Below are 22,503 nucleotides of genomic sequence, written 5' to 3'. Positions count from 1 at the left end.
TCTGAACTGATCAACAACTTCAGTACTAGCCTGTAATACCCCTTCATTACTAGGCCATTTTCATTTTTTAGTGATGTGTTTCCTTGACTGACAATTATGCAGTCATGTGACACTAGTTAAATACATTTTTACAATATTTTTGAGACAGATATAGCTTTCTTTTGGCTGTATTTAATAGCATCTGTTTTTTACTACTAATTCCAGGGCAGAAAAAAAAAAACCAAAAAACCAAAACAAAACCTAAATGATCCCTTTTTGGAAAGTACACATGCCCATCAAAGGTGTCCTGTGTTCCCTGAAACAATGCACTCTTTTGCTGTGATATGATCACTTTGAATAAAATGTTTGGACATTATTTGAAGATCCTGGGAATATGTACGTTGACCTATGATGGTACCAGTTTCCAGATGACAGTTATTGCAACACCCACCCACTTCTTACCCTACTGCAGGAACGTGTGTGATGGGAAAAAATTGTTGTTGCTTTGTGGAAACTAGACACCCAAGGTGATCCCATTTTTTGCCATATTTTTTTGGAAATGAAGAAACGTGTTGGTATTGAAGTAGTTATAATATCGAGTGTGGCAATGGCTCACGTAATACAATAAATGTACAGGAGGAAATTAAGGGGTTAATGTACAGGTTACATACAGTGGGAGGATGCAGATGAAGGGGTAATGTATACAGAAAAAGGAGATGAATTGGGTTAATATACAGGTGACTGCAGAGACAAGATGGAGCTGGGATATGCAGAAGAGGAGTGGTTAAAAGCAATCTCAGAATCTTTAGATCCACAGACCTGAAACTAATAAATTCTTAATTAACTTATTCATTAGTTCCTTTTTCCATTGTGAAAGGAAAGAATGGGCTATCCAATGTAAATGCTTACATTTGTAATCACTGTAACTGGTCATCACAGATATCACATAGTACAGAGTAACTTGGATCAGCTTTGTATACAGTTCCTTGGAAATGAGCCATTCAAAGATGTGTCAGTTCACAGCCATTAATGGGTGCACCCCAAGGGTGATTTATGCAGTGTCATTTATAAAAGTCACTGCAGAAATAGGCATCCGCCACTTCGCCATTCAAACACGTACAGCAGTACATAAGTGTGTAATTGTTTTTTTTTTTTGCTTGCTTGCTTTCTTAACTGATATTGTTGTTTTTAAACTTAGCCTTCACATAAACTTTGATATGTAAAATCTATAATAGCTTTCTCTGTGTTACATCTTCCTCTTTAATTCCTATGGTAAAAAAGTACTGCACTTAATTACTTCTCTTGGTTACGTTGTGAATGGTTCTTGTTTTGGCTTTTCCTATTAATTCTTAAGATAGTAATGTGGTAATAATAGCCAAAAACGTTTTATGTTCCTATTCAAGATTTAAGATCTTTAGAAAGGCCTTTAGGGCATTATTCATAATAAGGCATAAAAGTAAACCCAAGTTATTATACCTCTTTTTATATTGAGGCTCAAGAATATGGGGAAGGAAGTATTAGCATATCATTTGTAATAGAACAGTTTTGTTTGATCAATATTCCATAGTTTAACCAGTTCCCAACCAAGCTATAGCCGAAAGACGGCTACAGCGCGGTCGGCTAGTTCTGGAAGGGTGTCCATGGATGTCCTCCCAGACCTGCACCCCCTGGGGAGCGCACTGCGTGCTCTGCGATCGCTGTGTCCTTCAGACACAGCTGATCACATGGCTGCAGAATGGACCAATCACAGCCACTTTTACTATGTGACCAGCTTTGTCCAATCACAGCTGATCACCGGGTAAATTGGAAATTCCGGCTATCAGCAGGTCCTATCCTCACGCTAACAGCGTGTGAGGAGAGAAAAGTCGGTAAGCGGCATTTTGCAGGGGGACATCTACACTGATCATCAGTGTCCTGGTGATCAGTGTAGCCCCATCAGTGCCCATCTGTGCTGGCAATCAGTGCCCATCAGTTAATCAGTTCTGCCCTTCAGTGCTGCCTAACAGTGCCCATCAGTGCCGCCTATCAATGTCCAGCAGTGTCACCTAACAGTGCCCATCAGTGCCCATCAGTGCTGCCTATCAGTGCCTATCACTGCAGCCTATCAGTGCCCATCAATGAAGGAGAAAAATTACTTATTTACAAAACTTTATAACAGAAACAAAGAAAAACTTGTTTTTTTCCAAACTTTTTGGTATTTTTTAGTTTGTTTAGCAAAAAATAAAACCCCCAGTGGTGATTTAATACCACCAAAAGAAAGCTCTATCTGTCTCAACAAAATGATAAAATTGTAGTTTGGGTACAATGTTGCATGACTGCGCAATTGTCATTCAAAGTACGAGAGTGCTGAAAGCTGAAAATTGGTCTGGGCAAGAAGGGGGTAAAAGTGCCCGGTAGGCAAGTGGTTAAATAATGACATTTTAACTGCTTACCATATGGGGTCTGGCAACCACATAGAACAGAGGAATTTGCATTAGTGCCAGTCATGTTTAATACACCCACTAAAATTCCTTGATTAGCATGGTAACTTGGGCAAGCTGTTGTCTTTATAAGAGTACATATTTCTTTTGTACTCGATTCCCTCTTTTCCTGACTTGTCCTAAGGACTTGGCTATTACACGAGCACTGCATTGGAGTGCAATACAGTATTACTATTTATATTGCTTGCTCTTGTGTGACAAAAGCAGCAAGTTGCAAAGTCAGCAGCCTTATTTTTTATTTAGACTCAATTCTGATTTGGTTAAAGATATCATTCCTCTTGAACATAGTATAGGATGCATATGTTATATATGATCTACTACCTGTATATATACTGCTCAAAAAAATTAAAGGACCACTTTTTAATCAGACTATAGCATCAAGCCAATTAAACTCCTGGGATATTGATCTGGTCAGTTAGGTAGCAGAGGGGGTTGTTAATCAGTTTCAGCTGCTTTGGTGTTACTGAAATTAACAACAGGTGCACTAGATGGGCAACAATGAGACGACCCCCAAAACAGGAATGGTTTTACAGGTGGAGGCCACTGACATTTTTTCCCCCTACTCATCTTTTTCTGACTGTTTTTCACTGGTTTTGCATTTGGCTAGGATCAGTGTCACTAATGGTAGCATGAGGCAATACTGGGACCCTACAGAGGTTGTACAGGCATTCCAACTCCTACAGGATGGCACATGCCATTGCCAGAAGGTTTGCTGTGTCTCCCAACACAGTCTCAGGAGCATGGAGGAGATTCCAGGAGACAGGCAGTTACTCTAGGAGAGCTGGACAGGGCCATAAAAGTTCCTTAACCCATCAGCAGGACCAATATCTGCTCCTTTGTGCAAAGAACGATGTTACAGGTAGCATAACGTTCTCCATGGCTTCTCCAGACTCTTTCACATCTATCACATGTGCTCAGGGTGAACCTGCTCTCATCTGTGAAAAGCACAAGGCGCCAGTGGCGGACCTGCCAATTCTGGTGTTCAATGGCAAACACCAGTCGAGCTCTATGGTACCAGGCAGTGAGCACATGGCCCAATAGAGGATGTCGACCCTCATGAAGTCTGTTTCTGATTGTTTGGTCAGAGACATTCACACCAGTGGCCTGCAGGAGGCCATTTTGTAGGGCTCTGGCAGTACTCATCCTGTTCCTCATGACCGTTTTGGTGGTGGGTCAGTAATGGTCTGGGGAGGCAGACCTCTACAGACTAGACAATGGCATTCTGACTGCCATTAGGTATCGGGAAGAAATCCTTGGACCCATTGTCAGAACCTATGCTGGTACAGTAGGTCCTGGGTTTACTCTTGTGCATGACAATGCCTGGTCTCCTGTGGCAAGAGTATGCAGGCAGTTCCTGGAGGATGAAGGAATTGATACCATTGAATGGCTCCAACGCTTGCCTGACCTAAATCTAATAGAACACCTCTGAGATATCATGTTTTGGTCCATCTGACGCCACTAGGTTGTACCTCAGACTCAGGAGCTCAGGGATGCCCTAGTCCAGATCTGGGAGGAGATACCCCAGGACACCATCTGTTGTCTCATTAGGAGCATGCCCCGACATTGTCAGGCATGCATACAAGAGTACCATTTTGAGTTGCTGCAAAGAAATTTCACAAAATGGACTAGCGTGTTGCATTGTTTCACTTTGATTTTCGGGGTGTCTTTGACTTCAGTCCTCTGTAGGTTGTTAATTTTCATTTCCATCAAATGATGGGGCATCCTTACCTTCCTAACACATTACCCAGTCCACATCAGTATAGATATTCAGCATGATATTTTTCCCCATTGAGATCCGATGTGTTTTCAAAGTGTTCCTTTAATTTTTTTGAGCAGTGTATTAATGGGCTTGATATGGTGCCTGGGTCTTTTGTACAACCTTATGCATATATTGTTCTAACAATTAAAGTTGTTCAACACCACTATTTGGAGAAATTTGGTTATTGTAAGACTGTGATTACAGTCACTGTTTTTTATGTCCATCCATTGCAACTGGGTATTGATTTCTATCAAGAGATTATTGTCAGTTCCTTAATTTAATAGATTAATTGGTAATCAAAACCATGTTGTGTAAGCACTGGTAGAACTACAGTAGATGCATAGGTTGCTGGATCTTTGGACTGCAAGGTCTTAGATAACTCTTTTTGACATAGGACATGACATAATGTGTGCAATGCACATTATTAGAGAAATTATTGAAAAAAAAAATAATAAAAAAAACAGTACAAATCTCTAAAACTGCCTAGGGGAGCGATTTGGCTGATATGCCTAGTAATGTTTGCTTATTCTTTCAGGCCTACAACCTCAACATCTTCGAGGCACATCTAGGATGGAAACCCTGGCAGCAAAGATATTACATATATTATATGAATATTTAAAAAAACACTATTTTAACCTTTTGCTACCATATAAATCTTATGCAATGCAGCAGCAAAAAGGGTGCATTTTAATGCCCACATGCCTGACATATGCATCCATGGATGGCTAAAGTTTCAGTACACTCATTGCATGCTCTCAGCACAGCGACTGGTCTATCAAAGACAGCTCTTGGTCTATAGACATGATTGGGAGCCAGTGGGATGGGCTCCTAATCATGTGGCCTTTGTGACAGCCAATCACAGAGGTCACATGTCTGTCTTACCACAGGTTTAAGGACACATTTAAAGGGACGCCTGGGCTGGGCAGGAAGGGTTAAGGTATCAAATATATAAAAAAACAATAGCCATGAAATTCATTCTTAAAGGCTTTCCCCCCACTACATTAGAAACAACATTATAGGGCACTAAATGTTTTTTTAAAGATTCTACATCTGAACTACAAGGACCACTGAGTGTATTTATTTTTTTATTTTATGTACTATTATACACAGGACCATCTTTAAAGTGATAGTATTGTCTGTTTTTTTTTACTTGTACCTACAGGTAAGCGTATAATAAAGCTCACCTGTTGGTGAATGGAATGGCATGATGGTACCGTTCCTTCAGAGCTGTGTGCCGTAAAACGTGACTTGGTCATTCAATCCACCTGAACCCAGAAGGACCGAGTGAAAATGGAAGCCCTGTCAGCGGTGACAGCGCACCACTGGAGGGCTTACTTTTAAGGTAAGTTTCACATAATTTGCTAGTATGCGATACATACTAGTACATTATGCCGTTGTCTTGCAGGAGAAAACTTTTTCTTTTCTAGATTTTACTACCGCTTTAATGCAGGAAAAATGGGGCAGCTGCTCTATGCCCAGTCATTGTTTTTGGGGACCAAAGCAACTTCCCCTTGAGCCCACACATTAGGGACCACCCTGCACCCCATAAAGGCACTGTCTGTGGAGCAACCAAGTACACAAATGCAGCGGTTTTCCAAAGCCAATAGGGGAGGGGTCAGGGCTGGGAGCCCCACTGATGCTCAGACCCCGCCCTGATGCAGCCTGTATTGTTGGGAGGAGGCCAAAGCTGCAGGTGGAGCTGGGTAATGGGTTTGGAGAGGGAGAGAGAGCACTGAGAGCCCCGGAGCTCAGATTGGATCTGGACTGAGCTGGCTGGCAGGTAGGTCCTTCTCCCCAATGTGATTTCCCATTAGACTGACTGCCTGTGGATTGTTTCCTAGGGTCTGTGTTGTTTACCAATTTAGAGCATGGGTCACCAGTGTGGCATTGGCACATGTCCACATAGTGAAACATACTGCTTGATGGCAGGCTTTAAATGTTGCTGATGTCAGATGACAAATTGCACATGACATCATCAGCAACATTTAAAGCCCTCCATCAAGCAGTATGTGCAACATATCTAAATGTGGGAGAATTTAAATGGCAGGCAAAATATTATCTACTGTCATCTTAGATGTGGATGTCTAATTCTTATTTTATCCTAAGGCTTAAAGTGGTTGCATACAGTGAAATTTTTTTACCTTCATGCATTCTATGCATAAAAGTAAAAAAACCTTTCAGTGTGCAGCTCCCCCCCCCCCCCGCCACATTCCCTCTTATACTTACCTAAGTCCCATCGCAATCCAGTGGTGTGCAGGAGAGCCTCTGCCCTTCCTTCTTATTGGCTTAGGCACAACAGCGGGAGCCATTGGCTCCCACTACTGTCAATCACAGCCTGTGAGGAGGGGTGGAGGGCAGGACTGAGCCACACTGTGTGTCCCCTTGACACACAGAGCCAGCTCAAGAGTGAGCATGCATGAGTGCCGCCAGTGCAAGCAGCACCGGAGAGGGGACCTGAGAATCAGAGGGGCCACAAGCGCCAGCAGGGGATCCAAGAAGAGGAGAATCAGGGCTGCTCTGTCCAAAACCAATACACAGAGCAGGTAAGTGTGATGTGTTTACTATTTTAAATAAAAAGATTGAAACTTTAGAACCACTTTAATACTGGGCACTTTTATCCTCTTCCTGCCCAGGCCAATTTTCAGCTTTCAGTGCTATCGCTCTTTGAATTACAATTGCGTGGACATGCAACACATGTACTCATTTGAAATTTTTACCATTTTTTCACAGAACCAGAGCTTTCTTTTGATGGTAATTAATCACCATTATGTATTTTATTTTTTGAGCTATAAACGAAAAACACCAAAAATGTTGGAAAAGAATGTGTTTTTCTTTATTTCTGTTATAACATTTTGCAAATAAAAATTCTTTCTTCATAAATTTAGGCCAAAATGTATTCTGCTACATTTCTTTGGTGAAAATAACCCAAATCAGTGTGTATTATTTAGTCTTTAGGAAAGTTATAGAGTCCACAAACTATGGTATATATTTGAAAATTGATCAATCCTAATGTATTGGACTATCACATTTTTTGACGCCCAAAAACGCCAGGACAGTACAAATACCCTCCAAATGACCCCCTTTTGGAAAGTAGACAGTCTACGGCATTTAGTTAGAGGCATGGTGAGTTTTTTGAAGTTCTCTCCAGAGATGTTAATAGGGCTTAAGTCAGGGCTCTAGCTGGGCCACTCTAGTTGTCCCTAAGTCACTCATGTGTTGTCTTGGCTGTGTGCTTAAGATTGTTGTCATGTTGGAAGGTGAACCTTTGGCCCAGTCTGAGGTCCTGAGCGCTGTAAAACAGGTTCTGTTGAAGATATCTCCGTACTTTGCTCCATTCAGCTTTCCCTCAAGCCTGACCAGTCTCCCACAAACTGCTCCTGAAAAACACCCACTAAGAATGATGCTGCCTCCACCATTGTATTGGATCGGTGCCTGGTTTCCCCCAGACATAAAGTTTAGAATTCAGGCCAAACAGTTCAATCTTGCTTTCATTAGACCAGATAATCTTGTTCCTCACATTTTGAGAGTCCTTCAGGTGCTTTTTTACAAACTCCATGCGGGCTTTCATGTGTTTTGCACTGGGGAGAGGCTTCAGTCTAGCCATAAAGCACAGTTTGGTGGAGGGCTGCAGTGATGGTTGTCCTTATGGAACTTTATCCCATCTTCACACAGGATCTCTGGAGCTCAGTCAGAGTGACCATCAGGTTCTTGGTCACCTCTCTTAGTAAGGCCATTCTCCCCCGATTGCTCAGTTTGGCCGCGTGATCAACATTCGGAAGAGACCTGGTTGTGCCGAACTTCTTCCATTTGACAATTATAGAGGTCACTGCGCTCTAAGGAACCTTCAGTGCAGCAGAAATGGTTTGTAACTTTCCCCAAATCTGTGCCTTGTTATGATCCTGTCTCTGAGCTCTGCAGTCAGTTTCTTTGACCTCATGGCATTTGTTCTGATACAGTATGCATTGTCAACTGTCAGGTCTTATAGAGAGGTGTCTTCCTTTCCAAATCATGTCCAGTCAATTTAATTTAGTACAGGTTAACTCCAATCATGGTGTAGAAACCTCTCATCAATGATCAAGAGAAATGGGAGGCACCTGAGCTAAATTTCAAGTGTTGTTGCAAAGGGTCTGAATACTTAAGTACATGTGATATTTCATTTTCCTTTTAAATAAATTCACAGACATTTCTAAAATTCTATTTTCACTTTGTCATTATGGTGTACTGATTGTAGATTTATGAGAAAAAAATAATTTAAACAACTGTAGTATCAGGCTGCCACATAACAAAATGAAAAAAATGAAGGGGGTCTGAATACTTTATGAATGCACTGTAAGTGTTGCTAGTTGGTGAGTACATATTGTTACAGATCAAGCTAAGGACTTGTTTGTGGACCAGTTCTTTATATTTACATTATTAAAATTTTTTGAGATAAGTCTATGTGTGTGTTTGTTTTTGGAATGGTGGAGTGGAGAGCGAAAATGCATGGGGGGGGAAATAATTGCCCAGGGTCCAAGTAATATTAAAGACGGTCCTGACTATACAGTGCTTGAAAAGTCCATAAGCTGCAACCTTTACAGCTCATTACTGAGATAAGAATTCTCTGTATGTAAGATTCCATGCTTTCTAGTGTGGGGCATTTTGTCAGTTAGGAAACTGATAGCTATATGGGTGACTGAGTATGGCTGATTTACTAAAGGAGATGAGAGTTGGGTAAATATTCACTTTAATTATATAAACATATAAAAATCATCTGCATATGATTGGGCTTTCAAAGTGAACAGGACTTTGCTTTTGACATGATTGGATTGTTGATGTGAATTTTCATAAAATTTTTTGAGTGATGATTCTCAACTGCTTTAGTAATTCAGTCTCACCATCACCACATATATCATTCTCTAAATTTCTACACGATAAATAAATAGTACAAAACAATGTGTACACTGTCACTGTAGGAGTACATGGATTTTTTTTTGCACCAAAGCACGAGCCTCTCATGCTATTTTGCTAGCACCAAGCTACAGACTGCAAATTGCTCATCGTATATGTCATGAACAACAGCTAGCATCTCAGAGTCTGTGAAGAAAAACTCTAGTTAAAAGGGCTGCTTTTCAGTGGAAACTCATTAAAATTTCCTGACATTACTCATTATATAAACTGCGGTAAATACCTTTTCATTCCCGAGATAAAGTATGTTTGCAAACAAATAATAGATCTCTTCATAACTGTTTTTTTTACCTTTGATCTCAAGCCATCAAATTTCTGTAATATGAGTTTGTCAGACCCTGTAAATTGAAGTTAGTTAACACTCTGGTGTAATTTCCAGGGTGAAAATTAAGAGCGTTTGGGGAGCAATAGGACTGTAATTTAACTTTTTTTTTTACACAAAGCAAACAATTATCAGGCGAAAGGGGGCAACGTGTGGCCCTTGAGAATGTGGCAACATCTCCTAAAACTTGCTGAAGCATTGACAAGGTATTAATTTAAAAAAAAAAAATGCAAAAAACAATGATATTATTATAGAGGTTGTCGCATGTATTTTTTATATTTGTGTCTATTGTACCCTATTTATAGACAAACATGTAATAATTTAATATTTGTAAAAATGTGAGAAAAATATGTTAAAAGATATATATATATATATATTTGTTTAATGCTTGTTGTATTAAAACAAATAGGTCACTGTGATTGTTTACTGCTAACAAGTCTAAGAACTTCAAAATAAAGCCATAACAGCTTCATTTTAATAGGCCAGAATGTCTCACGGCAGCAGCCACACCACAATTTGTAAATAAAGCTTTGTGTGCCGTTAGAGTTTTTGTCTATAATAGTTTCCACTTCAGTTCCCCAGTATTATCCAACTGTTATGTTATACACCTACAAGTGCAAAAAAAAATTTTTTTTCTTCAAGTTAAAAGGCAGTTTCATAGGAGTAATTATTTTGGAACAAACAAGGGTAATTGACAGTTCCCTTTAATAGATAGTCTTTCCCCTTTTTATGTCAGGTTCTCAGAATATCTAAGATTTCAAAAACCAAATTCTGCAAAACAATAGACTGGTAAATTACAGTGTTTTATATCAGCTTTGCTAATTAAGGAAAATACCTCCGAAACTTAATCTAGGTGACTGTGATTCAGTCTGTCATATATCCTATTCTATTAACTCATTGATACCCAGCTACCCAGCTCTAAGCTGTTGTTCAACTCTAGTGTGGCAGTTCTGTTAACCAACAAAAAAAATAAAATAAAATAAAGTATCTAAAAATAATAATTGAATTGCTGGTTGCAGCAAAATGTAAAAACAATTATGAAACTAAATAGAAAATTATTATTGGTGGGTTTATGGAGAATACACAGTTTATGCAGCAATGCATAACTCTGTAAACACAGACCGTAACTTCACTTCATAGGGTTTAGCAGTTTCTGCCTGCATTGCATATAAATAATTTAATTCATATGCTTTTTTGATCATTTTTTGGGTCTTTTTTGCAATTCACAGAAATGGAAAAACAACTGAGCATAACCTGTATTAACTATTTTATGATTCTTTATAAATGTATTAGATAAACGTTAATTTCTAATTTCTTATTTTTTGGTATGAAAAAAACATGCTGAAGTTTAAATTATACAAAATATACATAACTCATGCATCTAAAATGATTTTATCATAAATATTAAAATTCAGCTGTAATACTGTATTTAAATAAGCAGCCATTCAAAACTACATTAGCTGCCCAATGGACATCAAATTAATCCTTTAATACTAAAATTCTGCTTCTAAGAATATTAAACATTACTGTGCTTTTAGTTTTTACATGAACACTTAACAATGTTTAATAATAAATATGTATGGCATGCATTCACATAACCATTATTAAATATGTACATTAAATAGAACATCTACAATATTTAACATATTAGTAAATACGGCAAATGTTACTCCTGCACATTGAGATTACAGGCTTCATTTTCAGCTACTTAGAATAATTACTGAACATCACAGCACTTACAAATAGGTCTGTTGATAAAACTAGAAAGCATGTTTAAATAACCCAATATGTATATCCATACATATGTTTTATGCACATGCAAATGCTGAGGAAATTGTATTGCTCAAAAGAGTATTTTTTTAAGGTTTTGCAAAATAATTGTCATCCTCTAACATGCTCTAGATAGGGGGATTTAGCAGGATCTTTAGACAAGTGCCTAATTGTTCAAAGCTAGAAGTCATTGCAGAAGTACAGCAGTTTAAATAATGAATTTTCTTTAAGTATTGTACTTTTCTGAAAGCTAAGCATGAAATTTAAATCTTACAGTCAATATTCATGTGCTTAACCTCAATTTAAATGCAAATTTCTCACCAACTTTAAGTGTCTTATTTATAAACTGTGAGAGCCTATTTCATTAATAAGCCATGTAGCACTCATAATATGGTTATAAGCATTTACTTCTGTCAAAACGGATATAATGTTATTTTTTTTGTAAAATTATTTTTTTTCAATTATTTAATTCATACACCTTCCTATAACAGGAATCTCTTAAAATGTTACATATAGACCGAACGTGTTGCTAATTTCTTCATAGTTACCCAATATGTATTCTAAGAATAGCAGTAAAAAATCATATTAGAAAAAACATATAGCTGTTGTACTGAAATGCTGACTTATTCAGCATGTAACACATAACGTGAAATGAAAATTGAAAAAAAAAATTAAATAAACCAAAGACCCTCCGTGGCAGGAAGAATCATTACATGTAAAATATTAACATTACATTATACTTACTGGAACATCCACATACTTGGAAGCTGCTTTGACCTTAAAGGAATAAAGACATTTACGTTTGTTTTTGCAAATCCAAAAGAGAGGCACTAACAAGGCATCATGATTGTACACATTACAACAAGTTAAATATATAACTAGGAAGAAAGAAATGCATAACAATAAAGGTCTGCCTTTAACGTTTAATTTTGTGCCTCTAAAAGTGAGACCTTCTCAAGTGATGGCTGAATATATGGCTTCCAATGAGTTGCTTTCTATTGATGAAGCTCAAAAACAAATTAGCTATTGTTTCAGCATAACGTGAGAGAAACTGTATTTTGTTACACACCATTATCCAAGAATAAATGCTTTCCCATGGACAATACCTACTTTTTCTACAACTGAAATTATAAAAGTACAAATGTGTACTAAAACATTTTGATCACACTTGCTGTACATTGCATATAAGACAAAAGACATTGGAGTCGTTACTTTGTAGATTTACGTTTATTTTAATATACTTCAACTTACTTTGGTATAGTTTTTTTTCAAAACTTTAAATAATAACCTAGGCAGCACAATATTACTATCCTATGTGCAGTACAGAAACACATATTGACTGAATTCACTTACAGTAAATGATAAAAATGAAGAAAATAAGGTTCCTTCATCATATCTGGAGAGTTTGGACAATACTCCTTCTAAAATAGTCACAAACTAATGGGGACAAAAACATAGAAGTGTTAACTTGAATACAATTGCAAGCATAGTATCTAACAACTTGTTAAGCAACATTCCGGTTAAACGATCAGTAAATCTGCTTTGCAGCACTAAAGTCACCAATGGCAAAAACTGCATGGAGTTTGTTTTTTTCCACCTGTGTGTATAGATTTACTTTAAGTGCTCTGGTTATCCAGACAACATGTTGATGGTTTAGTGTGTTATATACCGTTTTATGTGTTTGGTAAAGGGGTTCCAGCACACAACCAAATGACCTTAGTGTTCCTCACATTAGTAGATAACTCAGGAAAGGCATTACTGAATATTTACCAACGCTGATGGTTTATCGTGTGTCAAGACAGATAGATAGAATTCAGTATTACACGAAAAAGAGGCCCAAATATAATTAAATAATTAAACAGTGTATTTATGTAATTTTGGTTGCTTTGTTGGTCATCTAACATTCATCAGAATTCTTAACAGCTACTAGAATATTATAAAGTGGCTCATTAGCACAGTAGACTAAAACTCTAATCTAAGATATATCTGTTGTTGCATAAATTAGGAGAATTAGTAGAATGTTTGCCTTTAATTAAAATTAGTGTAATGTAATTGAAGCCTATTCTTCCTTATAGGAAACAAAGGTGCACAAGTGCATAAATTGTTAACCGTAGTATGACCTTCAATAGCAAAAGAGATTGAACCACATGCTTGCAACATAATATAACTTATAATGCCTGGAATTTGTGCATGGATAACCTGCAGTCTAATGGTTTTGCAGATGCATTCAAACTTTTGGGAAATTACCCCTGTAATGAAAATTCAAAGTCCGTTGCAAGTTACTGATTTCTTAGTGGGCTGTACTAAAAAAAATAAGTACCTCTGTACCTTAAACAGAGTACAGCAAGGTATAGTATACATGTTTCTAATTGTCTCATCAAGTTTATGTATCACATTGCCTCCACACAAGATAAAACAGATACATATTCAAACAATGACATCATATATATTCACAGAATACAAAGATGAAACTACCTGTATAGGTATCTTAAGACATTGACAGATATTGCACTTTTGTGGTATAACAATAATATTTCAGATTCAGAATAGAGATTGTGTCTGATTTTATTAAAGAAGTTGAGAATCTCCAATCAATACATTTAGTGAATATTCACTTCAATTATCCTGTGCCGTGAATCAAATCCACGTTTAGATATTTAATCTGCCTGTGATTGGATATTCAAAGTAAACAGAGATTTGCTTATCACATCATTGGATAATTAAAGTTAATATTCACTCAATTTATTGAATTAAGATTCTCAACTCTTTTAGTAAATCGGTCTTACCATTTTTGTCTTTGTAGTACACCTGTTGAAATTAGATGTACATACAAAAGTTTACAGCAGCCCAATTATATGCAAATAAACAATATACTGTATATGTTTTTCCCCAAACAAATGTTTTTTTCATTTACAATGCAAGGCAAATAGGAAGTACCTGGAAATTATTCAGTGGCTCATACACAGATGTTTAACACGGTTTGTAGTACCTGAGATAAAACTTACCTTTGCAACTAAAAGTGTTATCATTTCTTTAACTGTTTCTTCAATTAGCTCATCAATTTTTGAATGATACTGGTGCTAAAAAGGGAAACAGTAAAAAGGCAAAATATTAAAACACTGAATAAACAATGACACCGGAATAATCAGTCTTTTTTTGTCTACAAAATTCCTATCTTACTTTTTAATTTTAAAAGTATCAGCTGTGAAAATAAACTGTTAATTAACCAGACTATCCTTTTTGTAGGCATTATACATAGTCACATTGAATAACAGCTCATTCAAAGAAAAAAAAAAGGGAAAAAACATGTTATGAATTTTTATAAGTCAAGTTTTTCTGCATTAAATTTTTTCCTTTACACTGTGCAATAAAAAAGATACAATATTTAAAGGAAGGGGTAATTAAAATATATCTGAACATTCATTTTCACTTGTTTGCATTAATGTCTGTTTAAAATGCTAATTAAGTCAAAACAAAGCGGATGTTGACAGAAGGGATGAAAAAAACTAAAATATATGCTAATTATACATTAGGGAGTGAGGGGGTGACATTGCAGTTGAAAATGTTAGACACACTTACCCACTGTTTAGCAAACTTTCGGATGGATGGGAATAGAAATAATGAGAAAGGTGCAGGAGACATGAAACAGAAATCAATGAAGGTGAAACAAAAATGATTGAAAAAATGAAAACATAATAGGAGGGAAATAAATAAAAATGCAGATTTGGGTGCAGACATTTTTGAGGCCATATTACCAGAGAGGATGTTTTAATTTTTTCATCTGGCCCTCAAAAATGTGTTGGCTTCAGACATGCTATCTGGATCAGAGGAATCTATTTTTTTTTAACTTCCCTTTAAGCTAATTGGGCATTTCAAAATTATACATTTTCATTAATTTGCATAACGATATCTACTATCGTTCTCACAATCCTAAGGCCTGCCTATCACAGGCACACTAGAAGGAATTATTTTGTGTATTTGAGTGTTTACCTAAACAAGGCAAAAGTGTCCAGAAAACTTTTGTCCATGTTTGTACCACTGACACAAAGGGGTTGGTTTACTAAAGGCAAATAGGCCATTCACTTTGCAGGGGAACTTTCCCTAAACTTAGTGAACATAGTGAAAATTCACTTTGAAAAGGATACCCAAAAATAAGCAAAGAAAAAAAAACCCTATTTTTGCTTGAGTGATGGAAGTCAGAAGAGTTTCACCTCATCACTAAGCTTGGGGAAAATTCCTTTGCAAAGTGAAACTTCCCTTGCAATGTGAGCGGCCTATTCACAATAATAAATTGACGGTGCTATAAAAGTACCTTTAATAAATAAATCAACCACAAAATATCTGTTTGCATTATGTGTGGCTTAGTAGTATGTCATAATAAACAATAGTATCCGTGTCAAAAAGTTGCTCCATTGTTTTCAGTTGCTTTAAATATATCTAAAGCAAAAATTGTTATTTTTTATTTTGGCCAGAGTAGTGTTTGGAATCCATGTCATCTTTTTGTCATCTGTGCCCCATAGGAGAGATTGCCCTTAAAGCGGAACTTCAGTAAAAAAAAAAAAAAAAACAAGTTGGCAGCTACAAATACTGTAGCTGCTGACTTTTAATAAAATGACACTTACCAACAAAAGGATCCAGCGTTCTTCTCATCCAAGTCGGTTCCATACCGATCTCTGAGTCCTTGGCACCTCCATGTTGACTGTGGGAGTTCAGCTTTGACTCTCTTCAGCTTCACAAGCAGCTCCCCACTGCAGAGCTGTGCTGTGCTCTATGAAATGTGGTTCTGCAGCCTCCTGGAACCTGTGACATGTCCCAGGACGTTACGGGTGCTAATAGGGCGAACATCCGCTTGGATTGCATAGGCAATCCGAGAGGAAGTGGGAGCGGGTACCTGTACAAACTACCCACTCCCCCCCAAAAAAAGTTACCAGAGAAGAGGGGAGGAGAAGGAAGAGCAGAACCTTCTGTAGTAAGTGAAGTTTTGTTTTAATTTATTGTTCTAAGGACACAACTGGAAGTGAGAAAAATAGTTTTTCAGACAGCTGTTGGCAGAACATCAGAACAGAACGCATCCCCATGGGAAGATTTTCCGTTTATTTCTGTCCTGCTGACATATTAGAATTGTGGCTCTGACCTCGCTTTCAACCCTAGTGGCAACTATGACAGAGATACTAAATCTTTCAAGGAAGGACACAGATCATGATAGACCCTGACAGGGGTTCTAACCCTTCCCAACTCTATTCAAAATAAAAAAAATGGCTTTAAATACAATTTAAGTTTCTGACAATTTAACTTTCAGCTATATTTGTTGCATATGATTTTTATGATATACCGTAGGGCTGCAATTGATCCCAAGTGATAATGGATAATACATACTACAATCAAAACTGATAGAAGGAGATAGAGCTGTGAAGCCAGCTTACCATCATAGATGAAACACAGAGATCTTCTGCTATAAAATTCAACTCCTGGCATTATGCACCTATTCCTTACTGTGGCTATGTGGAATGCATTTTGAATTAGTTGACCCCATAGAAATCTATGGAAATGCTCTAATCAATAAAGTAAGACATAATGCCATTGAAAACCACCTGGGGGGCCTAATCTTACAAAATGTCATCTCTGGATGGCAACCACAGGAGTAAGTGTAATTCAGTTTTATACTTATGGATCCAAATATGGAGTTTTTTTTCAAAGAACTTAATATGCCAATTTGATTTGGGCATATCCACTTAAAATGACTAAATAATTGCTATTTTAGTTCATTTTGGTGGAAAATATCAAACATTTGGACCAAAACTGTCTGACTGGTGTGTAGTAGGCCTCCTTAATAATAAGTAAAAATATGGAGGTTTTTTTCAAAGAACTTAATATGCCAATTTGATTTGGGCATATCCATTTAAAATAACTAAATAATTGATATTTTAGTTCATTTTGGTGGAAAATATCAAACATTTGGACCAAAACTGTCTGACTGGTGTGTATTAGGCCTCCTTAATAATAAGTAAAAATAGTGAGGTGTGACACTTTGCAACCTATTAGTTATCTGTTTGTTCTACATACAAAAGGCCCATGGGCCTCCTTCACAAAGAAAAGTCAAGAACTGCCCTGCATGAGCAAAGTGACAGTGTCTCTTTAATTTTCTGACCATCGCTGAAAATCTTGGAATATGACTGAATGTATATGATTACCTATATAAATACATCTGAGTATGCCCTTTACACCATTGGTGTCATTGATATCTTCTAACGTTTTGCAAAGTGATAGGCTAACAATTAATTCAACACTTAAAAGCATTGCAGTGTAATCAATATATACTGTAGGTGCTAAAATGAAAAGCTCATCCAACTTATTCTGTATCACGCTGAGTGGGAGTCCAGTAAAATCCTTTGCACATTCTAAAGCTCTAGGAAGTATATATTTAATGTATGCATTTCCTCCTAATGCATGTGAGTGAGGGGAATGTTAATACAACCTTCCATTAAGAAAGTGGCAAGCAATGGCATGCTTTTTATTTGCTCGCTGGTTGACGCATACACACACAAATCTGGTTTTCTTATAAATTTATGTCTTGGTCCTGCTAACCACTCTGGCCCAAAGTCAGATTTTCACATGCCAGAGAAGTAACACGTTAGCCAGGTGGAAGCTCAAGCCTTTTATTGACTCATACTTCAGTAACTACTGTGGGAGATATTGTAAGAGAAATGTAACAACTGAACACAGATTCATATAATAATGACAGATAAAACAAAAGAATTCTGTATGGGAGGCAAGTGGATGACCGACACAAGGCATTAATTAACTAGTAATGCATAATTCTCACTTCCTATGATATATACATATGAAAAGTTTATTTTTATTTTCCATCAAACAACCTGTCATGGATAATTGTGGTGTAAAAAATGGCAATAATATATTCATGAAAAACACAATTAGGAAATTCAGATTTGAAATAATTATAATAATGCAAACAACAGGTGGTATTACAGTGTGTTTGTTACTGGCTGCTTGGACGCCATATGAAGTAAGGCAAAAAGAGACGTGTAGAGGGAGTGTAATTCGGCAACGAACAGAGCCGCAAAACAGACCCTACAGAAAATTCCAAAGCTTCAGGCAGATATCTCAGAACAAGCTACAGTTCACTACTGTCTAGAACCGCAGGTCTAACAGTGAGCTCGGCTGTTAACTTACAGTTGATAAATTATGGGTTTTAGCAAAATTATAATGACTAGAATTGTGCAAAATAATACAGTGTGAAATGTATTGACAGGCATATCATGCAGATGATTTTCAATTAAAACCTTTCTCCTAGAATTTGTTTGCGTGCTGCAAAAAAATGCAGCAGACATTTATTTCTGTCTCAAAGGCAAATTGACTTGGCTAGAATTTTAATGTAGCAAGAGAGGAAATGACTTGATCTTTGCTTGTTTGTGTAATTATGTATCTGTTATTATTGGTATGACCAGAAACGCAAAATGTTCCATCTACACAACAATGCACAAACAAAAAGCATCAATGGATTTCTTCGGACGAAAACCGTTTGTGATGAGAGCCTGACTCCAACTCAGCTGCTTCAAACTGCTATAAAAATTAAAATGATGATTAAAATAAATTAAACAATGGATTATTGTTTTCCATTAGTGTATTTAATATACATTTTTAAAATGTTGGGCATTTTAGTGCATCCACAGTGCTAGAAATAATTGTTGTTTAACTAGGTATGTACAGTATATTAACCATAGTTTTTGTTAAATTTAAATGTAATAAGTAAATATTGTAATAATTAAATTGTGGAATGCCCATAGGTATTTATTTCCAAATTTTAGAAATCCTATGCTGTACAATAAAAAAACCCATAGCATTCTAACGTAAATTAACCTCAAACTTAAATTAAAAAAAATATATTATATTATTATATTATACTATACATAATATATATTGTGTGTAAAAATAAACTTAAACATTTATTTGACAATTGTACAAGCTATATGTGTTTGGTTGTATGGGCATAGAAAGTGTACTGCTCTAAGCAGTACACTTCAGCAGATAATTTTGATTTTTGATCTCGTGCTGTAAAATTTGTCCATAGAACAACATTTATGCTTTGTTTACTGATTCTGCACCAGTTAGCTTATAAAGGAGGATTTTGCCTTTCAAATGTGGCAAGAGTATTGATTACTGTAAAGTAATCAGACACAATTTTCTCGAATTACATTAATCAATATATCTCTCTACTCCTCACCTCACTCATTCAGTCTCCTCAAGCATCACTAATTTAGTTACAGACATATCCGTATGGATGTCACACCACTTCCTAAAATAAATCTTTCTAAACCTGAACTTATAATATTTCTTCCCCCAATGCCCTCTACCCTGTCTTTTCTATCAAGATCAATAACAAAACAGTATCCAGGTGTAATCCTGGACTCTGACCTCTCCTTTCAGCTCCATTTCAGATCACTATCTAAATATTGCCATCATCACCTCAGTAACATCTCCAAAATATGCCCTTTCTTAATCAATAATAACACCTTGGTCTCTCATGCCTCAACTACTGCAGCTCCCATTCCATTGGCCTACCACTAGACTACTGGTTCTACACCTTAGGGGGATCAGGACCCAGTAAATTTATCCAACATCTTCCATGCCCACATATGGCCATGATCAAGTGGATCTTGATTGGCCTGTTATACACACTACTTCTAAAACTTCCCCACTCTATATAAAACAAACAAAAAAATGTTTGGGCTATAGATATATTTTAAATCCATAACATCATACCATAAGAAGCTACAGGGCTGATCCATTAAAACTGAAGAGATAAAAAATAGCAAACAATTGCAGTTGTAGCCCACAGCAACCATCTGAATTCTTGTTTAATGTTCCCCCAGAAAAAAACTGTGAAATCTGATTATTTCTATTAGCTACAAACATGCAATAAACAATATCAAACTGGGTATCAATGAAGAGTGATCACTAGGACAAATCTGAGCCTGGCAGACAGCAGAGAAAAACAGGCATCAGCAGCATCAGCAGCATTTACACCGAGATCTGCGCTGTTGTGTACTTCCACTGGCCCCGCGATCAATGGCAACGTTGCAAGGCTCTCTACAGGGAGCTCTAGCAGCTGCTCACTAATAGTAGAGCCTTGTGTGCATTACTTTGCTGGAGGCACCTATGATAGCCAGAGTTGGCCAGATGGACCCCCGTATCTCCACTCCAGGAGCCAGCAGGAGTGCAAGACAGCACACTCCACAGCCACAGCCGCATCTGCTCCAACAGCTAATGTCTAGCTGTCAGAGTGAGACAGGAAACCAGGGCACTGCAGAAGGAAAGCTGTGACCTGGTACTGGGCCATGGCCTGATGGTTGAGAACCACTATTCTACATAGACTATTCTTCACCTAATCAATATTGTTGTTGCCAGTCTCATCTTCCTTACCAACTGCTCAATATCCACAAGCCTTTTCTGACAATTCCTACCCTGGCTCCTCCCAGGACCTCCTGCTCTCTACTCACCTCCTCCCATGCTTGTCTCCAAGACTTTTCCAGAGCCTTTTCCAAGATCTGGAATCATGTGCCCAAATTTCTCTGTCTAATTCTTACTCTGTCCATCTCTAAAATGCATCTCTTAAGAGAAGCCTATCTTGTCTCTTACCTAACAACTGAGCTTTTACTTTCTCCATCAACTCATCCACACATAGTTATTACTTTTTGTATCACTTGTTCTTCCCTTTTAGAATGTCTTTCAATTGCATCATAAATGTACTGCCTCCCTTTATATTGTAAAGTACTGTCTGTGCAAACTTTTGTGCTATATCTATCCTGTATAATAATACTAATACTAAACTGGTACAATAGGGTAGTGTATCCCTGATGAAGAACATCATGTATCAGAAACATGTTTGATTGATGTAGAATGTAGCCATCCACATGCCCCTGTAGTACCATCTAAGAAGATACCATCTAAACATCTACAAATACAAACAGGATGGCAGAAAACAGGAGTTGTGATATGCATATTATGCAATGGGGGAAATTTACTAAAACTTATGCACACACGGAATCTGGTGCAGCTGTGCATATAATAGTCAAGCAGCTTCCAGGTTTTATTGTAAAAACTTAATTGAACAAGCTAAAGTTAGAAGCAGATTGTTTACTATGCAAAGCCGCACCAGATTCTGTGTGCAATAGTTTTAGTAAATCTGTCCAAATTTAGTGCATTTTTTAAATAAAGTTTTGTGTAAATATTGCATGAGAAGCATGTGTGTCTGTCCCTGTGACTTAATAGTGAACAATCATGTGATTACAGTGAAAGCAAAACTGGAAGAAACTTTATTGTGATCTAGTTTTCTCACTTTTTTGTAATTTAGCTGCTCATTTCTTACCATTACTCTCAACAGATGGCCATACATGCATTTTCAATAATACCTATGCCCTCTACTCACAAGCATACTTTTAAACTAATTATGTTCCCTAATCTCTATTGTAGAAAATATATAGCATGGCACCCAAATAAAAAATGTAATGCCACTGCCAATTTAAAGTAACACTGGCTATGTTAGTCATTGTTGGGGGGCCCAACATTTGAAGAATCACTGATAATGAATGAGGCTTGCATATGGTTAATGTCAACCGCCAACAGTGCAGTTTTCTGGTAATCTTGCTTAAAGAGCCAAACAGAACAGCATTCCAGCAGTTCTGTATCATATATAGCTGAGCAGTCTGCTATGCTTCAGCTTAATTTTGTATCACCCTTTTGTAAAATGTATGATTTATAAATGTTTTCCTTACTTTTATATAGAATGTACGTTAAACCAAACGGTTTATTTACTTTTATTAACATTTAAAAAGCACAGGGATCCTCTACTTAGCTCATACTGTTATTGTCACCTTGTCCTTTCCACTCTAAGTTGGTGCTTGTATTATTCTCAAGGTATATGACTGCCCTACTATAAGGAGCTCCTTTAGCCTTTTTGTATATTTGTTACTTTGACCACAGTCACCACCCCTTTGTAACTGTAGTAAGGCCACAGCATTATGGGTCTCCTTATTAACTGGGTAGGCAGACAATTTGAATAGTCACAGCATGAAGCAGCATGACTGCCAAGGTCTGGCAGGTAAGCTGCCTGACCGTAATTAATAAAATATAGTGCCACTGGAAGCAGTGGCTGGGAAATACGTCTGAGTTTTGGCCCCAGGGCTGTCGGATGGGATCTTCAAACCTCCCAACCGTTTCCACGACTCCAG

At 37.2% G+C, this 22,503-nt stretch overlaps 1 protein-coding gene across 15 annotated transcripts in view; it reads right to left on the bottom strand.

Moving 5' to 3' along the window:
- CADPS (calcium dependent secretion activator) overlaps positions 1–22,503 on the bottom strand; it is a 610,020-nt gene that overhangs the window by 67,670 nt on the left and 519,847 nt on the right. For all 15 annotated transcript variants that reach the window (XM_089682020.1, XM_089682023.1, XM_089682021.1 and 12 more), the window contains 3 exons: positions 14,260–14,334; positions 12,608–12,691; positions 11,999–12,031 (listed from right to left, as the gene is read on the bottom strand). In XM_089682020.1, coding sequence (XP_089538146.1) covers positions 11,999–12,031; positions 12,608–12,691; positions 14,260–14,334 — 192 coding nt within the window. The remainder of the gene's footprint in view (positions 1–11,998; positions 12,032–12,607; positions 12,692–14,259; positions 14,335–22,503) is intronic.

Source organism: Staurois parvus, unplaced genomic scaffold, assembly GCF_062004578.1.
Source record: "Staurois parvus isolate SC_StPar_1 unplaced genomic scaffold, SC_StPar_1.0 ptg000283l, whole genome shotgun sequence".
NCBI classification, from domain to species: domain Eukaryota; kingdom Metazoa; phylum Chordata; class Amphibia; order Anura; family Ranidae; genus Staurois; species Staurois parvus.
Note: the sequence above shows the minus strand (reverse complement) of the source record. Positions and strands in the feature narration are given on the sequence as shown.